The sequence below is a fragment of the Hemicordylus capensis genome, chromosome 3 (genome assembly GCF_027244095.1).
Source record: "Hemicordylus capensis ecotype Gifberg chromosome 3, rHemCap1.1.pri, whole genome shotgun sequence".
NCBI classification, from domain to species: Eukaryota; Metazoa; Chordata; class Lepidosauria; order Squamata; family Cordylidae; genus Hemicordylus; species Hemicordylus capensis.
The window spans coordinates 201030982-201047298 of NC_069659.1; the positions used below are offsets into that span (position 1 = coordinate 201030982).

The 16317-nt window shown below is 49.0% G+C and overlaps 1 protein-coding gene and 1 long non-coding RNA gene across 3 annotated transcripts; one reads left to right on the forward strand and one right to left on the reverse strand.

Annotated features, from left to right (window-relative positions):
* Positions 1-973: 973 nt before the first annotated feature.
* Positions 974-12794, reverse strand: LOC128350111 (synaptotagmin-like protein 2). 2 transcript variants are annotated; one of them, XM_053307819.1, is made up of 5 exons: positions 12530-12794; positions 8186-8264; positions 6440-6539; positions 5637-5842; positions 974-1421 (listed from the first exon to the last, which is right to left on the reverse strand). In XM_053307819.1, the coding sequence occupies exons 1-5, from the start codon at positions 12683-12685 to the stop codon at positions 1276-1278; spliced, it is 687 nt and encodes a 228-aa protein (XP_053163794.1). In that variant the 5' UTR covers positions 12686-12794; the 3' UTR covers positions 974-1275. The 2 variants fall into 2 exon arrangements, with proteins under 2 accessions (XP_053163794.1, XP_053163793.1); XM_053307818.1 differs by lacking the exon at positions 12530-12794 and adding an exon at positions 9203-9408.
* Positions 10377-15792, forward strand: LOC128350124 (uncharacterized). Its single transcript, XR_008319161.1, has 2 exons — positions 10377-10537; positions 13806-15792. It is a non-coding gene; the product is annotated as an uncharacterized LOC128350124 (long non-coding RNA).
* The last annotated feature ends 525 nt before the right edge of the window (positions 15793-16317 follow it).

The window sequence follows — 16317 nt, forward strand, 5'->3', positions numbered from 1 at the left end:
ATGGCATCGGCTGAGAACTCTTACAGCAGAGGAAGGCTTAATTCTTCTGTGGCCTGTCACCCGGCCCCCTTACTAGATTCTCTGTGGTCTAAACTTACGAAGCAAGAACACAGGCATTCAGGATTTTGCAGCAGTTAAGGTGTAAGTTGCCCGTATTAAATTCTTGAGGGGTAGCCATGTGAAGTCTGTTACAGTACCCCAACATTAAATGATTTCAACCTTGGACCTTCTCCAATCTTGTACCAGTCAGACAGACTGGTGGATTTATTGCAACAAATGTTTTTGTGGACAAGAGGCTCTTTCACCAGGGACCCCAATAAATCTTTTCGTCTTTAAAATCCCACAGGGATCCCTCTTGGGGTATGCCCCTTCCCCTTTAAGGATGTAGGAAGTACCTTGTTGGATTAGACTGTATTCAACACTTGTTTCCAGGGGTCAGCACACAAAAGGTCAGAAATGGGATTGTGGTCCGATAGCAGACTGAAGTGCTTCCTGGAGACTCGCTAATGAAATATTTTTCATTATATCAAACCATTAAAATCTTCAGCATTCTGAGCCCGATTCAAACATTATGCTGTACATGTGTTTGTGTGAATGACTGTACTGTCCCTTTGTTCCTTTCAAAAGTGAACCTGGATACAGGCCCTTCAAATGCCTGGTATAGAGAGGTACTTCTGTACCTGTGTTCAGCATAACATGTGAATGAGTGTACCTGTGTACAGATCTGTACCTGTATACATTGTGCACCTGTACAAGTGTTGAACATAACATGTGGATGGGAGATGAATGCCAGCTCCTGGAGAACCCTCAGTCGATCCTGGAGAGCTGGTAACCCAGGCATATCCTAGTACAGATTTTTCATGTTTCATTTGCATCATGGTTTGCTTCAACTTTGTTGTGATACTGTGTGTACTGGTGGCTGTACTAGCCAAAGTTTTGTCATAACTTCCTCTATGGGGAGGCACAAACGAAACAGCATCATGGACACTGTAATAAAATAAACTATAAACATATTTACACCATTTCTTCCCTGCTCTCTGGGTACAAACCCAAAGTCGAATAAAATCTAAGGTCTAGATGATGGAGAGGTGACGAGCAGCAGGTCTTTCAGCTAGCTGGGATGTAAAATCCGCTCAGTCCTCTCTTGGGATGAGTAATAATACCTTGTCCTTTCGAAGTGCATTGCACAGGCAATCCTGAGGTCAGCCAGCTTTGCATTGGCCCTCTTCTCTGTGTAAACGGTTCTCCGTTCCTCTGTGGGCTGCTGCCAGCTGTTCATTTCAGCTTCCTTTTTCCAGCCAGAGAGCGCAAAGGCAGGGACGCTTCAATCCATTCATTCGCCGTGGTCATCATTTCCTGCCAAAATGCGACCTCCTCTTGTGTGGAGTCCATCCAGTCAACGGCAATCCCATAGCTGGAGCCTTTGAAAGAAACAAGAAACAAGTGAGCCTCGGGGAGGAGGAGAGCTGGTCTTGGGGTAGAGAATGTGAATGATCCCCTTTGCTAAGCAGGGTCTGCCCAGGTTTGTATTTGGATGGCTGTCTACATGTGAGTACTGTCAGATATTCCCTTTGGGGGATGGGGCGGTAGTTCAGTGGAAGTAGGGCTGGAGAGACATCTGCTTGAAACCTTGGAGAGCTGCTGCCAGTCAGTGTAGACCAGGGATTATCAAGGTTGGGTCCCCAGAAGTTATTGGACTTAAACTTCCATAATCCTCAGCCCCAGCGGCCTTTGGTTGGGATTATGGGAGTTGAAGTCCCATAACATCTGGGGACCCAACGTTGAGAATCCCTGGTGTAGACAATACTCAGACAGACAGACCAAGGGTCCTATGTCCGCTAGGCTGACACCATGCATTTGATCATGAGGACTCGAGGGAATGTGCTAAAATGAATGACAGGGAATGCCCACTGTAATACCCTGGTTCCTTCCAAATGGCCATAGGAATGCATGGCATTTCCAAATGGCCATTCGGTGCATTTCATGGCCATTAGGAAGAAACCAGTGCATTTCAGTGGGCATTCAATGCCATTCATTTTAGAATGCCCACCGTAGGACTTGCATACAGAAGGTCCTCGGTTCAATCCCTGGCAGCATCTCCAGGTAGGGCTAGAAAGATTCCAGCCTGAAACTTTGGAGAGACGCTGCCAGTCAGTGTAGAGTAGGGATTCTCAGCATTGGGTCTTCAGATGATATTGGACTTCAGCTCCCATAATCCCCAGCCAAAGGCCGCTGGGGCTGGGGATTATGGGAGTTGAAGTCCAATAATATATGGGGACCCAACATTGAGAATCCCTAGTGTAGACAGTACTAAGCTAGATGGACCCAGGGTTTGACTCAGTATGAGGCAGCTTCCTATATTCCTATGAACTGCTGTATCAGCGGCTATGAAAAGGGGCAACCTATGATCGTGCTCCTTTTTTGAGAGGTCATAATCTCTGCTGCAAGCAGTCAAGTTCATGGTAGGACTGTGTGTATCATAGGAACATAGGAAGCTGCCTCAGGCTGGGTCAGACCATTGGTCCATCTAGTTCAGTCTTGTCTACACAGACTGGCAGCGGCTTCTCCAGGACTGCAGGCCAGAGTTTCTCTCCGCCCTGTCTTGGAGTTGCCAGGGAGAGAACTTGGAACCTTATGCATGCAAGTAAAAAGATGCTCTTCCACTGAGTTATAGAACCTGCTGCATGCAAGTGTGCAGGTGCTCTTCCCAGAGCGGCCCCATCCCCTGAGGGGAATATCTTACAGTGCTCACACATGTAGACTCCCATTCAGTGCAAACTAGGGTGGACTCTGTTTAGCAAAGGCGGCAATTCATACTCGTTACCACAAGACCAGCTCTCCTCCCTTAATGGTGTTTCTTGTCAAACACAGAAGAAAAGCACCATTGACTGTCTAAAATGGAAATACCCTATGGAAGATGACTCTGAATTTAAGACGATCCCCTTAAAAAGTAGAGGTTACATTCAAGTTATACCTACATTGACTCAAAAATAACAGGACTCTGAATATAAGATGACCTCCTGATTTCTAAGATCAAAATACTTGGAATAAACCTAGTCTTGTATTCAGGTAAATACAGTATAGTCACAGCGGTTAGATCTAGCTGTTTTTCTTGAGCGACCTGAGGTTTGCCAGCCCTGCCCTCCAGGATCCACTACTGAAAGTAATCCTGGAGGTTCTTCTGGCCTGGTGTGGTGAAAGATATTGCATTACAAAAATGGGAGCAGGGGGAACCTTGCAGGAAGAGCTCCAGTCAGGGTTGGCAACCCTGTTACTCAAGGCCACTCATTTAACCCACAGGCTCTTCCAGGCTCAACGACACTGGTCTCGGAAGCAGGGATGGCCGACTTGAGACTCTCCCGATGTTGGTGGACTACAACTCCCATTGTCCCCAGCTGCAACACATATATATCACAGCAGTTCTCAGAGCAGTTTACATAGCAAAAGGGATGAGGAAATGGCTCTCTGCTCCAAAAGAGCTCATGGTCTAAAACAAGCTGAGAGAGAGGGGTGGGTGACGCGGAGAGATCCTAGCAAGAGCCACTGGGAAGGCTGCTATACTTTGTGTGCTGAACAGGGCCAGCTACTCTCCCCCTGCTGAATGGAAGAGAGCCGCCATTTTGGAAAAGTGTCGTTTGGCTCAGTCAGCAGGAGCCCCTTGAAGGAGGGCGGCCTTTGCCTGAGAGGGCTGCTCATTCATTATTCGCTGAGCAGCTGCTGTCCTCTCTGTTTTTCCACAGAAAAGTTCCCAAAGGAATTTCTATAGCAACAGCAAGGAGAAAAGATGGTTCCCTGCCCCAAAGAGGCTCCCAATCTAAGGGAGGGAGACACAAGGGAGACCCCCAGCAACTGGGAGGGATGCTATTCTAGGCTGAATAGGGCCAGCTGCTCTCCCCGGCCGCCATTTTGAAAAGGCGCTTCTTGGCCCAGCAGAGGCCCCTTAACGAGGCCGACCTTTGCCTGAGGGGGCCGCTCATTCATTATTCACTGAGCAGCTGTCCCCTCTGCTTTTCCACCGGAAAAGTCCCCAAAGCAGTTTCCAAGGCAACAGGAGTGAGAAGATGGTTCTCTGCCCCAAGGGGCTCACCGTCTAAAAAGAAAGACAAAGGAGAGCCCAAGCAACAGCCACCTAGGCTGGGCTGGACAGGGACAGCACCTCTAAATGGAAGAGAGCTGCCATTTTGAGAAGGTGCCCCCTAGCCTGGTCAGCAGGTACTTAACGAGGCCGACCTTTGCCTGAGGGGGGCTGCTCATTTATTATTTATGGAGCAGCTGTCCCCTCTGCCGTTCCACAGAAAAGGTTCCCAAAGGGGCTTCCACAGCAAAAGGCATGAGTAGATGGTTCTCTGCCTCCAAGGGGCTTGCAGGCGAAAAAGAAACACCAACGAGACGCCAGCAACAGCCACTGGGAAGGACACTGGGCTGGGCTGAATAGGGACAGTTGCTCCCCCTCTTGTGGGATACGAGAGAGCCGCCATTTTGAGAAGGTGCCCTTCGGCCCAGTCAGCAGGGGCCCCTTCAGCAAGGCCGGTCTTTGCCCCACTTCTTATTTATCCCCCTCACTTGTCTACCCTGCTTCTCGAGCAGAAAAATTCCCCAAACAGCTTTCATAGCAAAAGCAAGGAGAAGATGGTTCCCTGCCCCACAGAGACACAAGAGAGACGCCAGCCAACAGCCACTGTAGGGACAGTGTACTGGTCTGAAGAGGGACAGTTGCTCTCCCCCTGCTAAATGCAAGAGAACTAGACCACTTTCTAAGAGGTGCCTCTTTCCTCAGTTAGCATGACTGCTGCATTTCACCATCATCTTAAGCGACAAATTGAAACAAACTCTTGCACAAATATATCAATAGGATCATATAGTCAAGAATGACAGGGAATGCCCACTAAGATGCACTGCTTAGAAACATAGGAAGCTGCCATATACTGAATCAGACCATTGGTCTACCTAGTTCAGTATTGTCTTCACAGACTGGCAGTGGCTTCTCCGAGGTTGCAGGCGGGAATCTCTCTCAGCCCTATCTTGGAGATGCTAGTGAGGGAACTTGGAACCTTCTGCTCTTCCCAGAGCAGCTCCATCCCCTGAGGGGAATCTCTGACAGTGCTCACACTTCTAGTCTCCCATTCATATGCAACCAGGGCAGACCCTGCTTAGCTAAGGGGACAAGTCATGCTTGCAGCCACAAGACCAGCTCTCCTCTCCTCTCCATTGGCCATTCAGAAATTCCATGCAGTCCCCTTGCCATTTGGAAAGAACCAGTGCATTTTAGTGGGCATTCGCTGTCATTCATTTTAGGATGTCCTGACCCGAGTCCAGTGTACAACTTGCATGCTGATGGCTTCAGGTTCAACCCCTGAAATCATCCGGGCTATGTTAGTCATGACTACATCCTACTAAAATTAATGGGAAATTAATGGGAAATGAACGGTACTCATTGATTTCAATGGTGCAGAGGCCTGGCTTGCTGTGAATTCTAATTTCCGCCCAGCCACGCTTCTGAAGAGAAGCCCTTTCCATTTTGATTTGCGGTCCAAAACATGCCCTTTGGATGTCTGCTCTCCCTGTTTATATTTTCTGGGCAAGGAGAACATGTTTCATGTCGAAACTGGAATGAGGCGAAAGGGCCTCGTTATTACCTGTCCCAAGTCCCAGCTGGATCCCTCCCAGAAAGTGATTGGTCAGTTTCTCATGATCCCAGACGGTCAGCTCGACACAGGCATCCTTCAGATCTTCTGTATGAAAGCCGTCGTACACGATGGTGTGGTTAAGCACTGGGTTGGAGTCCCTCTGTACAATGAGGGTCTTCTGGTAGCTCTTTTTACTGGTGTCTGGAAGAACGTAGCTTGCAAGGGAGAAAGAGCATCTGACATCAGGCAGAATGGCGACAGAGAAATGTCATCTTCCACTTATTTTTTCCAGTCATTCAGCTAAGCAAACAGAATTCAAGCCCTCCGGAGCCTAGCTATTACTATTTATTATTACTTTAATATCCACGATGGAACTTGGATCCCAAGCCAAGAGAGCGGAATTCATAGTGGCAACATTTAACACACTTAAGAGGCCTGCTGGGATAAAAAAAATATCAAGAGATGATTGGAAAACGAGCAGGGAAGGCACCACCAAGTGAACCTCAAGTGGCAGGGAGTTCTACAGAGTGGGGGATCCGAAAAAGCTCTGTCCTGCATCGCCACCAACTGAGCATCAGACAGAGGTGAGAAACAAAAAGAGGGCTTCCCTCATGGATCTTATATGGTGGGTGGAGTCATGTTCAGATATGTTGGCTCTAAACTGCTTAGGGTTTAAAGTGGTAGGGACACCTCTGAGCATTTCTTTGTCAGCGAAGGTATGTGTGATGAATGAGCACCATGGAAGCATATGGTTGTGCTTGCTTGGGTCCGTGTGGGTATGAAATCCACCCCCCGCCCCATGACACACCTACCATTTCACAAAGGAGCCCACTCCGGAGGGACGTAACTGGGGCAGATCTTTGGTGTCCTTGACCCAGATATGGACCTCCCCAGACGGAGGGGTCTTTCGACCTGCCATGAAGGATCAAGAGACATAGTTGGTTGGTTACCAAGAAGTATGTTAGCTTCCTTCATCCAAAAGTCTTAATAAAACAGATCCCAATGGACAGTAAAATGTGCTATAGTGGATAAACTGGGGCAGGTAGATTCCTGTTCACATCCCTGCTCATTAGCGGGGCTCACTGGTGACCCAGTTGCTCTCACTCAATCTCGCCTACCTTGCAAGGTTGTTGTGAGCATAAAATAGGAGGGAGACTGTGTGTACTGCCCTGTGCAAGGAAAACATGACATTGATAACAAGTGAAACCATTCTTTACTTTATAATATGGGGTGGGGCCATAGATCAGTGGCAGAGCATCTGCTCCGTATGGAGAAGGCTGCAGGTTAAATATTTGGCAGCATCTCCAAGAAGGGCTGGGAAAGACTCCTGCCTTGGAGAAGCCGCAGCCAGTCAGTGTAGACAATGCTGAGCTACATGGACCCAGGGCCTGACTAGAAGGCAGCTTCTTGTGTTCCTATGAGCACTCCTTGATCTTTGGAGGATAGGGCAGGTTGGAGGTTCAAACCTTGGTAGTATCTTTGGGTAGGGCTGGGAAAGACTCCTGCCTGAAACCCGGGAGAGAGCCGCTGCCAGTCTGTGCAGACAACACTGAGTTAGATGGGCCACTGGCCCGACTCGGGATAAGGCAGCTTCCTATGTCTGCATGACAGTAAACCAGTTTCCTGAGGCAGATCTGGATGCAGGGTCGGGGCTACCATTAGACCAACTAGGCAGCCGCCTTGGGTGCAGACCTCAGAGGGGCGCAGAGTGTCGATGTGTTTGCCAAGGGCACAAAATAGTCTGGCACCGGCCCTGCCTGGATGGTGCAAGGCGAGCTGCATGTGGAGGGCAAAGGAGCAACCCCCCAAATTAAAAGTCATTCATTATGCATTTTGGCTAGGGATATATTCCGTTCTAATCTCCGGTAATATATATGAGACGTTGAGGTTGCACATGCGACCGTCGGCTGCTGCTTCCAAGGGCTGTGGGGGAAGGCAGCTGGTCACCAGATGAGTGGAAGCCGTGCTTCCCTCCGCTATGCCACAAACCCACACGAGCGGCGGCGTGGAAAAGGTAAGAGCTGGGAGTGGGGACACTTCCCCCTCCTGCCGGCCGCTCACACTAGAGTAGTCACTGCACTCGGTGCAGCCACTCCTTCCCCCAGCTCGCTGCTAGAAATGGTAGCAGACCAGGGGAGGGGGAGCCCAGTGAGCACGATCGCCACCAAGTTAAAATGAACCTCGATTAAACAAACCATGGTTTGTTGGCAAGGTTAAACAAACCTCAGTGAAATGAACCTAGGTTAAATAAACCCGGTTTGTTGGTGAGGTTAAATGAACCTCGGTTAAACGAACCCCAGTTAAACAAACCTCTGTTCATTTAGCCTCGGCAAATCGCCGGGCTAAAAAGTTGGACTAGCGGGGGCGGAAGCACCAGGATCGGGAAAAATCCTGGTGCTCCACACGAGCAGTCCAACCCAGTCTGGGCGGCCCTAGCCTGGGTTGGGCTGCTGGTGTGAATAGCCTCGTTATATACAGTCACGAGAGTGGCTATTTCATGGAGTCTCCCTGTTAGCAGCCTGAAACATTTTTCTGAAGGCACAAGGGGTTTTTTTTACCTAGGGATCCTGGTGGGATGTACTTAATGGACAGGTTTATCACTCCTCGATGGTCAACGCAATTGATTGTAGAGAGAGACTGCAACAGAAAAGTCTACGATAGGCAAAATGCGCATAAACACATGGATTTTTGACCAGCTGATGATCAGAGCTGGTGCTCTGGAACCAGTGTGCAGATTTCCCCTATGGATTTGAGGAGTTCCCCCTCAATTTAATGCACTCCTCCACGAACTCATATCTCAGAGGCCATATCGCCACTCCCAAAGTGTTTTTCCCATTCCCCCCCCCAAATTTCTTCAAGCCAGGAGACTTTTGCTGGAGTTGTTATGTTAAGCATATCCACACCCACAAGGGAAGCGCACTTCCGGAATTTTGGGAGCTACAAGCTGATTTTCGTGCACAAAATTCGGGCATTTTTGCAATGTTCAGAAATGTTGCAGAAAAAAACTGTGGCTGAAAATATAGAAGGGAGGAGTCAGAGAGCAGCCACTGTCCATTTCTCACCAGAACACTCTCTCTTTAAAGGCAAGGAGAGTCACTCCAGCTCACGCTGACAATGCAGCAAAGGCCGATTTCATTACCAAATGGGGTAATGAAGAGAGTGAAATTACCCCCCCCACACACACACACGTTTGATGTCAGATATGGGGGCAGGTCGGGGCCGCGAGGTGCGGCCCCAGATTAACAACGGCCCAGGTTCTTTGAACCTATTTGCCCAATGGTGGCTCTGCTCCTGGGACTAGATGGGAAATCTTTGCTAAGCTGAAATCCTGCTTTTGCTTGCCTTCCTTTCCTGAGATCAAGGGAACTGCAGGCAGAGCTCACATTTCAGTGATGCTTGCAGTAGCCTCTACACATCGCTGCTGCCTGAGCCGTCTGAGGTTGTTTTTGAGAGTCGGCTCTGTGGTGGTCCATCCGTTGCAAACTCTCACTTTACAGATCAGGCCCTTGCGCTTTACACACAACCCTGAAGGCATATCTTGAAGGAGAATCCCTCCTTGGCTGAAGCACCCTCACCCGGGGTTTCAGCATATACCAGTTCAGCTTATTGTTCCTCCAGTCCCAGCCGGCCAGGTCTACTTCCCTCTCACCCAAGAAGCTGTTCCTCCCCAAAGGGTCATTGTGCCACACCGAAAGACTCAGCTTCCGAATCAGCAGAACCATTTTCTCTATTTTATACTGCCGAGAAGGAGAAAGAGAGTTTAGGAACATAGGAAGCTGCCAGATACTGAGTCAGACCCTTGGTCTATCTAGCTCAGGATTGTCTTCACAGACTGGCAGCAGCTTCTCCAAGGTTGCAGGCAGGAGTCTCTCTCAGCCCTCTCTTGGAGATGCTGCCCGGGAGGGAACTTGGAACCTTCTGCATGCAAGCAGGCACTTGCTTTTCCCAGAGCAGCCCCATCCCCTGAGGGGAATCTCTTCCAGTGCTCACACGTTTTCCCTCATCTGCAACCAGTGCTGACCCTGCTTAGCTAAGGGGACAAGTTGTGCTTGCTACCACAAGACCAGCTCTCCTCTCCTTGAAACATGCATGCGTTTTGCTTTTAGGAACATAGGAAGCTGCCTTCTATCCAGTCAGACCCTTGGCTCATCTAGCTCACTCTTGTCTACCCAGACTGGCAGCAGCTTCTCCTACATTACAGGCAGGAGTCTCTCTCCTAGCCCTACCTGGAAATGCTGCCAGGGATTGAACCTGGGACCTTCTGCATGCAAAGCAGATGCTCTGCCACTGAGCTGTGGCCCCATATCTTATTGCACTTACATGTAGCTACGCATCTAAATGCAAACTAAGGCAGACCTTGATTAGCAAAGGGGACAAGTCATGGCTGCTCCCACAGGGCCAGCTCGCCTTCCCTTTTCTTCCTGTTCTCCCAGTTACATCATACCACAGGGCCCAGTTAATGGTCTGGCAGCTCCTTGGTCAGCATTCCTGTGGAAGATGGTGGAAGGCGATGCAAGTTGGTGGAAGACAGGCACGTAACAATGATAGGGCAAGGGGAGACAGTTGTCTGGGGGCCCCACTGCCTGGAGGGGCACCCCAGGGGCACCTCATGTGACTCCCCATTGCCCCCTGCCCAGCCCCATAGCCTCTCAGCCCCTTGCCCTCTTGGCCCCCTCTCCTGCTGGTCCTCCTGCTCGGCCATCCAAGCAGCAGGCAAGCTGCTTTTCTCCCGGGCGCCTCTCAGCGGATCGGCGGGTGGGCGGGGCTTCCACGGAGGCCTCCGTGTAGGCCGCAGTGAAGCCTGAACTCGAGTAGGGCCCAAGCCAGCCAGGAAGGGGGAGGCAGCCAGAGTGTTCTCTGCAGCAGAAGACCCCTTGGTGCCCTGCTTAACCCAGACCAGCATTTTCCAGGTAGAGTGTGAACTCCTTTTTGTGGTTACCTTTCCCGCCCCCCCCCCATATATAGGGATCTGCTTGCCATAGAGCTTGGATATGGGGGGGGGGAGGGACCGAGAAGTCTCTGAATATTTATTTTGAAACAGCATAGAAAATTTGCTGACTTAAAAAAACTATCTAAAAAGTCCTATAAGTGGCTTGTTTCATGGCAGAAAATTGCAAAAACTTCTGGAACAGTATTTTATTAATTTTATTTATTCATTCATTCATTTATAAATGCACTTATGTTCAAGTTGTTTTGCAACCCAGAAGGTCTGAGTGAGAACTGTGAAGCATGTGTGGTGCTTTTATTTTATTTTATTTTTCTTGTGTGTGAACTGCTCCCCAATAACTTGCAGGGACTTCAGAGTAAATCTGGCCAACATGGGAATGCAGCACCTCCATTCCAGAGGAGATGTGTCTTAAAGGGCTTTAAAAGCCTCCTGTGAAAAACCTCCTGCAATCAAACTTGACTGAATTTGTTCAGAATTCTGAGAAAACAGACATAGGCTCACCCTGCATGGTTGAAAGTCTCCTTTGCTAATCTGCAGCGAGGGGCCCATTTTAATAATTCATCTTTTTAGTGTGTTCTAGGCATTAAAAGTAATACAAATGTATAGTACTCAATGTATATCACTATATATTGTGATGTGTGTGTGTGTATTCAGTGAAATGTATTTGCAGGCAGCACACTTATTTTGGAATATCAGACTTAAATCCTTGGGGGCCTGGGTTGTGCGGAGGCCCTGGACTTTGTGGGGGGGCATTTTAAAATCGTGTCTCTGGGCCCAGTCCAACCTTGCTACGCCCCTGGTGGAAGAAAAAAGAGAGAGAGAGAGGAAGCAGCCACCTTCTTCTCCTGACTCTAACAGAAAGTGTCTGATCCCAGCCCAAAACAGCTGTGATATATTCAGAATTATTATATTTAGCAGGCAAAGAGCAACTGCCCCTATTCAGCCCAGCATAGCATTCCTGTTATCAGGGGCTGTTGCGGGTGTCTCCCCTTTATTTATTTTTTTAAAGACTGTGGGCCCTTTTGGGACAGGGAACTATTTTCTTGTTCCTTTTTTAAACATTTGGTCACTTATTTTGTTGTTGGAAAGAGGCACAGTATAGTGGTGGTGATGATAATATCATGGCTTACATAAGAAGCTGCCTTCTGCCGAGTCAGACCATCTATCCATCTAAAATTGGGGCAGAACAGGTCTTGTGGTAGGAAAGGAAAGGAAAGGTTGTGCTGCCGAGTCGATTTTGACTCCTGGCGCCCACAGAGCCCTGTGGTTTTCTTGGTAGACTACAGGAGGGTTTACCATTGCCATCTCCCACGCAGTATGAGACGATGCCTTCCAGCACCTTCCTATATCGCTGCTGCCCGACAGAGGAGTTTCCCACATTCTGGGAAACACACCAGTGAGGATTCGAACCGGCAACCTCCTGCTCTCTAGGCAGGTTGCTTCCCCACTGTGCCATTAGGTGGCTCTGGTCTTGTGGTAGTAAGCACGAGTTTCCCCCTTTGCTAAACACGGTCTGCCCTGGTTTGCATTTGGATGGGAAACATGTGAGCACTGGAAGAGATTCCCCTCAGGGGATGGGGCTGCTCTGGGAAGAGCATCTCGTTTCCAAGTTCCCTCCCTGGCAGCATCTCCAAGAGAGGGCTGAGAGAGACGCCTGCCTGCAACCTTGGAGAAGCTGCTGCCAGTCTGTGCAGACAGTACTGAGCTAGATGCACCAATGGTCAGACTCAGCAGAAGGCAGCTTCCTATGTTCCTTCCTATGTCCACAGCTCAGTATTATCTACTCTGACTGGCAGCAGCTCTCCAGAGTTTCAGGTAAGAGTCTTTCCAGCCCTACCTGAAGCTGCTGCCAAGTGCTGAAACTGGGGCCTCCTGCACGCAAAGCAGATGCTCTGCCGCCGAGCCACAGCCCTTTCCCTGCTCCGTCCCTCCCCACACTTTTATCCATCCTTACCCGCAACACCTCGTTGTAAATGGGGCTCACGGTCCTCTTCCTGACGGATGTCTTCCTCTTGCCCATCCGCGCTTTGTCTGGAAGCAGGTAGGTCTTGACATACCTGGAAAGAGATTCCTGCGGAGTTAACAGTAAAAAACAGCAGACACTTAACATACAAACCGGCCCCTTGAAGCGGACGGCATGTCTAATGGAGAATCCCGCTGGGTGGTTAGCTTGGCATCGGTGTGGAGTTATAAATCATTCCAACGCATGCGGAAAGAGACTGCCTAGACATGGCCAGGTGGTGATGTAGAGAGTGCTGTGGAAGAGCTGCTGTTAGGTCTCCACCTGTAAAAGATGGGGAAGGAGGTTGTGACAGAGCTGGATATTCATGCGGGTGACCAGAGGTGCACCTAGATAATTTCTGAGCCTGGACCTAAAGGCCTTTGGGTCAGGCAAGTTAAGCATCATTTTTTAACACGTAGGATCTTGAGGGCACAGACTGCACCACTCAGGACAGACTCAAGAGCATCTGGGGGCCCCCAGGACTTCTGCAGGCCCTGGACTTCTGGCCCCGGAGAAAATTAGAATATTACATGGAACCAAGAAGACAAGGATTGAAGAATAGAACAATATCGGACCTCCGAAAAGTATACAGTGTACTGTGCTTGATTGGCCAGCAAACTTGCCTGACCTGAACCCCATAGAGAATCTATGGGGCATTGCCAAGAGAAGGATGAGAGACATGAGACCAAACAATGCAGAAGAGCTGAAGGCCGCTAATGAAGCCTCCTGGTCTTCCATAACACCTCAGCAGTGCCACAGGCTGATAGCATCCATGCCACGCCGCATTGAGGCAGGAATTGCTGCAAAAGGGGCCCAAACCAAGTACTGAATACATATGCATGCTTATACTTTTCAGAGGTCCGATAATGTTCTATTCTACAATCCTTGTCTTCTTGGTTCCATGTAATATTCTAATTTTCTGAGATTGTGGATTTGGGGTTTTCATGAGCTGTACGCCATGATCATCACCATTATAACAAATTAAGGCTTGACTTATCTGGCTTTGCATGTAATGCGTCTGTCTCATATATCAGTTTCACCTTTTAATTTGCATTACTGAAATTAATGGACTTTGGCACGATATTCTAATTTTCCGAGTTTCACCTGTACCTATTGGGGTCAGCAGGTAGATCAGTGGGGCTGGGGTTGGGGGCCCCCCGTCTTCCTTTCACCTTCCAGAGCACAAGAGGAGCCCTCCTCACGCCTCTCTTCCTCTTCTTCAATCCAGGGTTTGCAGCGGACGCCAGGTCAGCAGCTGCCACCCCTCCCAGGACCAGCGCCGCCACCCCCACGGAAGCCCCTGCCTCCAGTGGCAGCTACCGTCCGGCCGCTTCCACCCATTCCCGGGCCAGCCGCATTCCCCCCGCTGAAGCCCCTGCCTCCAGCTCCAGCCCTGCCCGGCAGGGAGTTTTTTCTGAGGTGTGAATTCTCATTCTATCATAGCAAATGAGATTTTTTTCAATTAAACAACTCTCATGACCCCACTTTCACTTTTTCACACTTTCCTTTACTATGAATAATATGAGGAAGTAATCAATTTAGCACACTTCACCTTATGAAGACAAACCTCATACAAATAAATTCACCATAATTCACCCCTCTGCCCAATCACTCTTAAATTGGGGATGGGTGGTAGCCTCCACCCATTAGGCACTATCTACCAGCCCACCCCACTCCTTTGGGGCAGATCCACTTTCTGCCCCCAATCTGCCCCAAAGACACCCAAACTTCAAAAATTCTCAAAAAATCAGCCCTCTGCCCAATCCCCCAGAAATTGGGGTGGTAGCCTCCACCCATTAGGCACTACCACCCCACCCCACTCTTTTGGAGCAGATCCACTTTCTGCCCCCAAACTGCCCCAAAATCACTAAAATTCAAAAATTCTCAAAAAATCACCCCTTTGTTCAAACCCCCTGAAATTGGGGTGGTAGCCTCCACCCATTAGGCACTACTACCCCACCCCACTATTCTGCCCCAGGCCCCACTTTCTGCCCCAATATGACCCAATCTGCCCCAAAGACATGAAAATTTCAGAAATTTACCAAAAATCAGCCCTCTGCCCAATCCCCCTGAAATTGGGGTGGTAGCCTGCACCCATTAGGCACTACCACCCCACCCCACTCCTTTTGCCCAGATCCCATGCTATGCCCCCAAACTGCCCCAAAGTCACTAAAACTTTAAAAATTCACCCAAAATCAACCATGAACCGAATCACCCGGATTTTTCAGGTCCGAAATTCGGGTGATTTGGCTTGTGCCCGAAAAAAATTCGGGGGGGCATCGGGGGTGATTCGGTTCAGTCCCGAATCACCCGAAATTGTTCATTTTGGGCACAGATCGTTTCGGGCACACAAATTTTTTGCACATCCCTAGCCCTCATGATGTCTTGCCTGTATGCCTGCCTCTAGCAACGGGCTTCCTGGGCAGCATTTCAATACCTTGAGCCTGGTCAAGTGCACAGGGCTTTTTAGAAAGAAACCTGGTGAACTTAAGACAGAAAGGATCAGTTTGAGATGGATCAGTACCCTCCAGGCCGCGCTGTGTGGGTGTGAAACAATATGGTGGGAGAAGGAATAGGACTGATGTGAAGCCTACTTAATTTCTCTAGACATGTTCATGCCCTGGTTTTAAATCCTTCCATCCCTCCTTTTATTATTATATACATTTATTATTATACTGTACATACCATTGCCTTAAATTGTGCCAACCTAGATGTGTGGGGCTTATTCGTAGTGGTTGGGATTTCGATGTATATGCTCATGCTACGATGCAACTGGATGTGACCTGACTGCTGTGAAATCGCCTTCCACTTCCATTGGTTCAGCATATTTAAAGCAGCTGACCTGCTTCTATGTCTTCATCCTAGTTGACCATCCACACGTATTACAGAACCTGCATGAGTCTTCTCAAAAAGAAACCTGGTTTACTAGCACAGGAAGGACCAGTTTGAGCAGGTTCATCAGTGACCTTGAAGGTGGTCTTTGTGGGCATGAAGCCAAATGTGGAGCAACTGAATTGGTTCATTTTCTTGTATCATTGTGAAGCCTACATAATTTCTCAAGATATCCTTGTGCCCTGATTTTATATACTTGTTTCTCTCACTATATTACTTTATCGATTTGATGATTAATTATCTATTTTCATCATTTTTATTATTACTACTATTCTTAATAATGTAGTGTTGTTCTTGAATAAAAGCAGTTACTAAAAGGAAAACAGCCTTTTCCAAAGTCTAAATTCATCGAAGGCTAAGCAGATGCTTGGACTTCCCACAAGCTCGCAGTTTGCTTTTGGACAGCCAGCTTTGGGGATATTTGAATACAAGTCAGTCTGGCTTTTGGTTTAGGGCCACCGCAGGAAGTCTCCACTTGCATGAAGTATCAGCATCCAGAGCAGGGAAAGCTGAAGGTGGAAAACGGAAGCAGCAGGACATGCATTTCAGTTCTCCAGGGGAGAGCTCCAGTTCTCAGCGGGGCTCCCTCCCTGGAAGTGGAACTCCTCTTCCAGTTCTCACCCCATAAACAATGGCCGGGGTTCCCTGCATTGGGTCCCCTGACGTGGCTGGACTACAACTCCCATCATCTCCTGCTGCCACAATGTCCTTTGTGGCAAGGGATGATTGGGGGAGTTGTAGCCAGGGGTGAGACATCTCCATTTCGGTGGGGGGGGGGAGCAAATGGGAAGTCTTATGGTAGCAAGCATGACGAGTACCCTTTGATCAGCAGGGTCCACCCTGGTTTG

Bases quoted from the DNA above. Each gene is read 5' to 3' on its own strand.
- LOC128350111 (XM_053307818.1), bottom strand. From the start codon at position 9,397: ATGTTCCTAAACTCTCTTTCTCCTTCTCGGCAGTATAAAATAGAGAAA. The intron at 5,843-6,439 runs GTAGGTGTGTCA...CTCCCTTGCAAG, and splicing joins GTGGGCTCCTTTGTGAAATG to CTACGTTCTTCCAGACACCA. The intron at 1,422-5,636 runs GTAATAACGAGG...TTTCTTTCAAAG, and splicing joins CCAGCTGGGACTTGGGACAG to GCTCCAGCTATGGGATTGCC.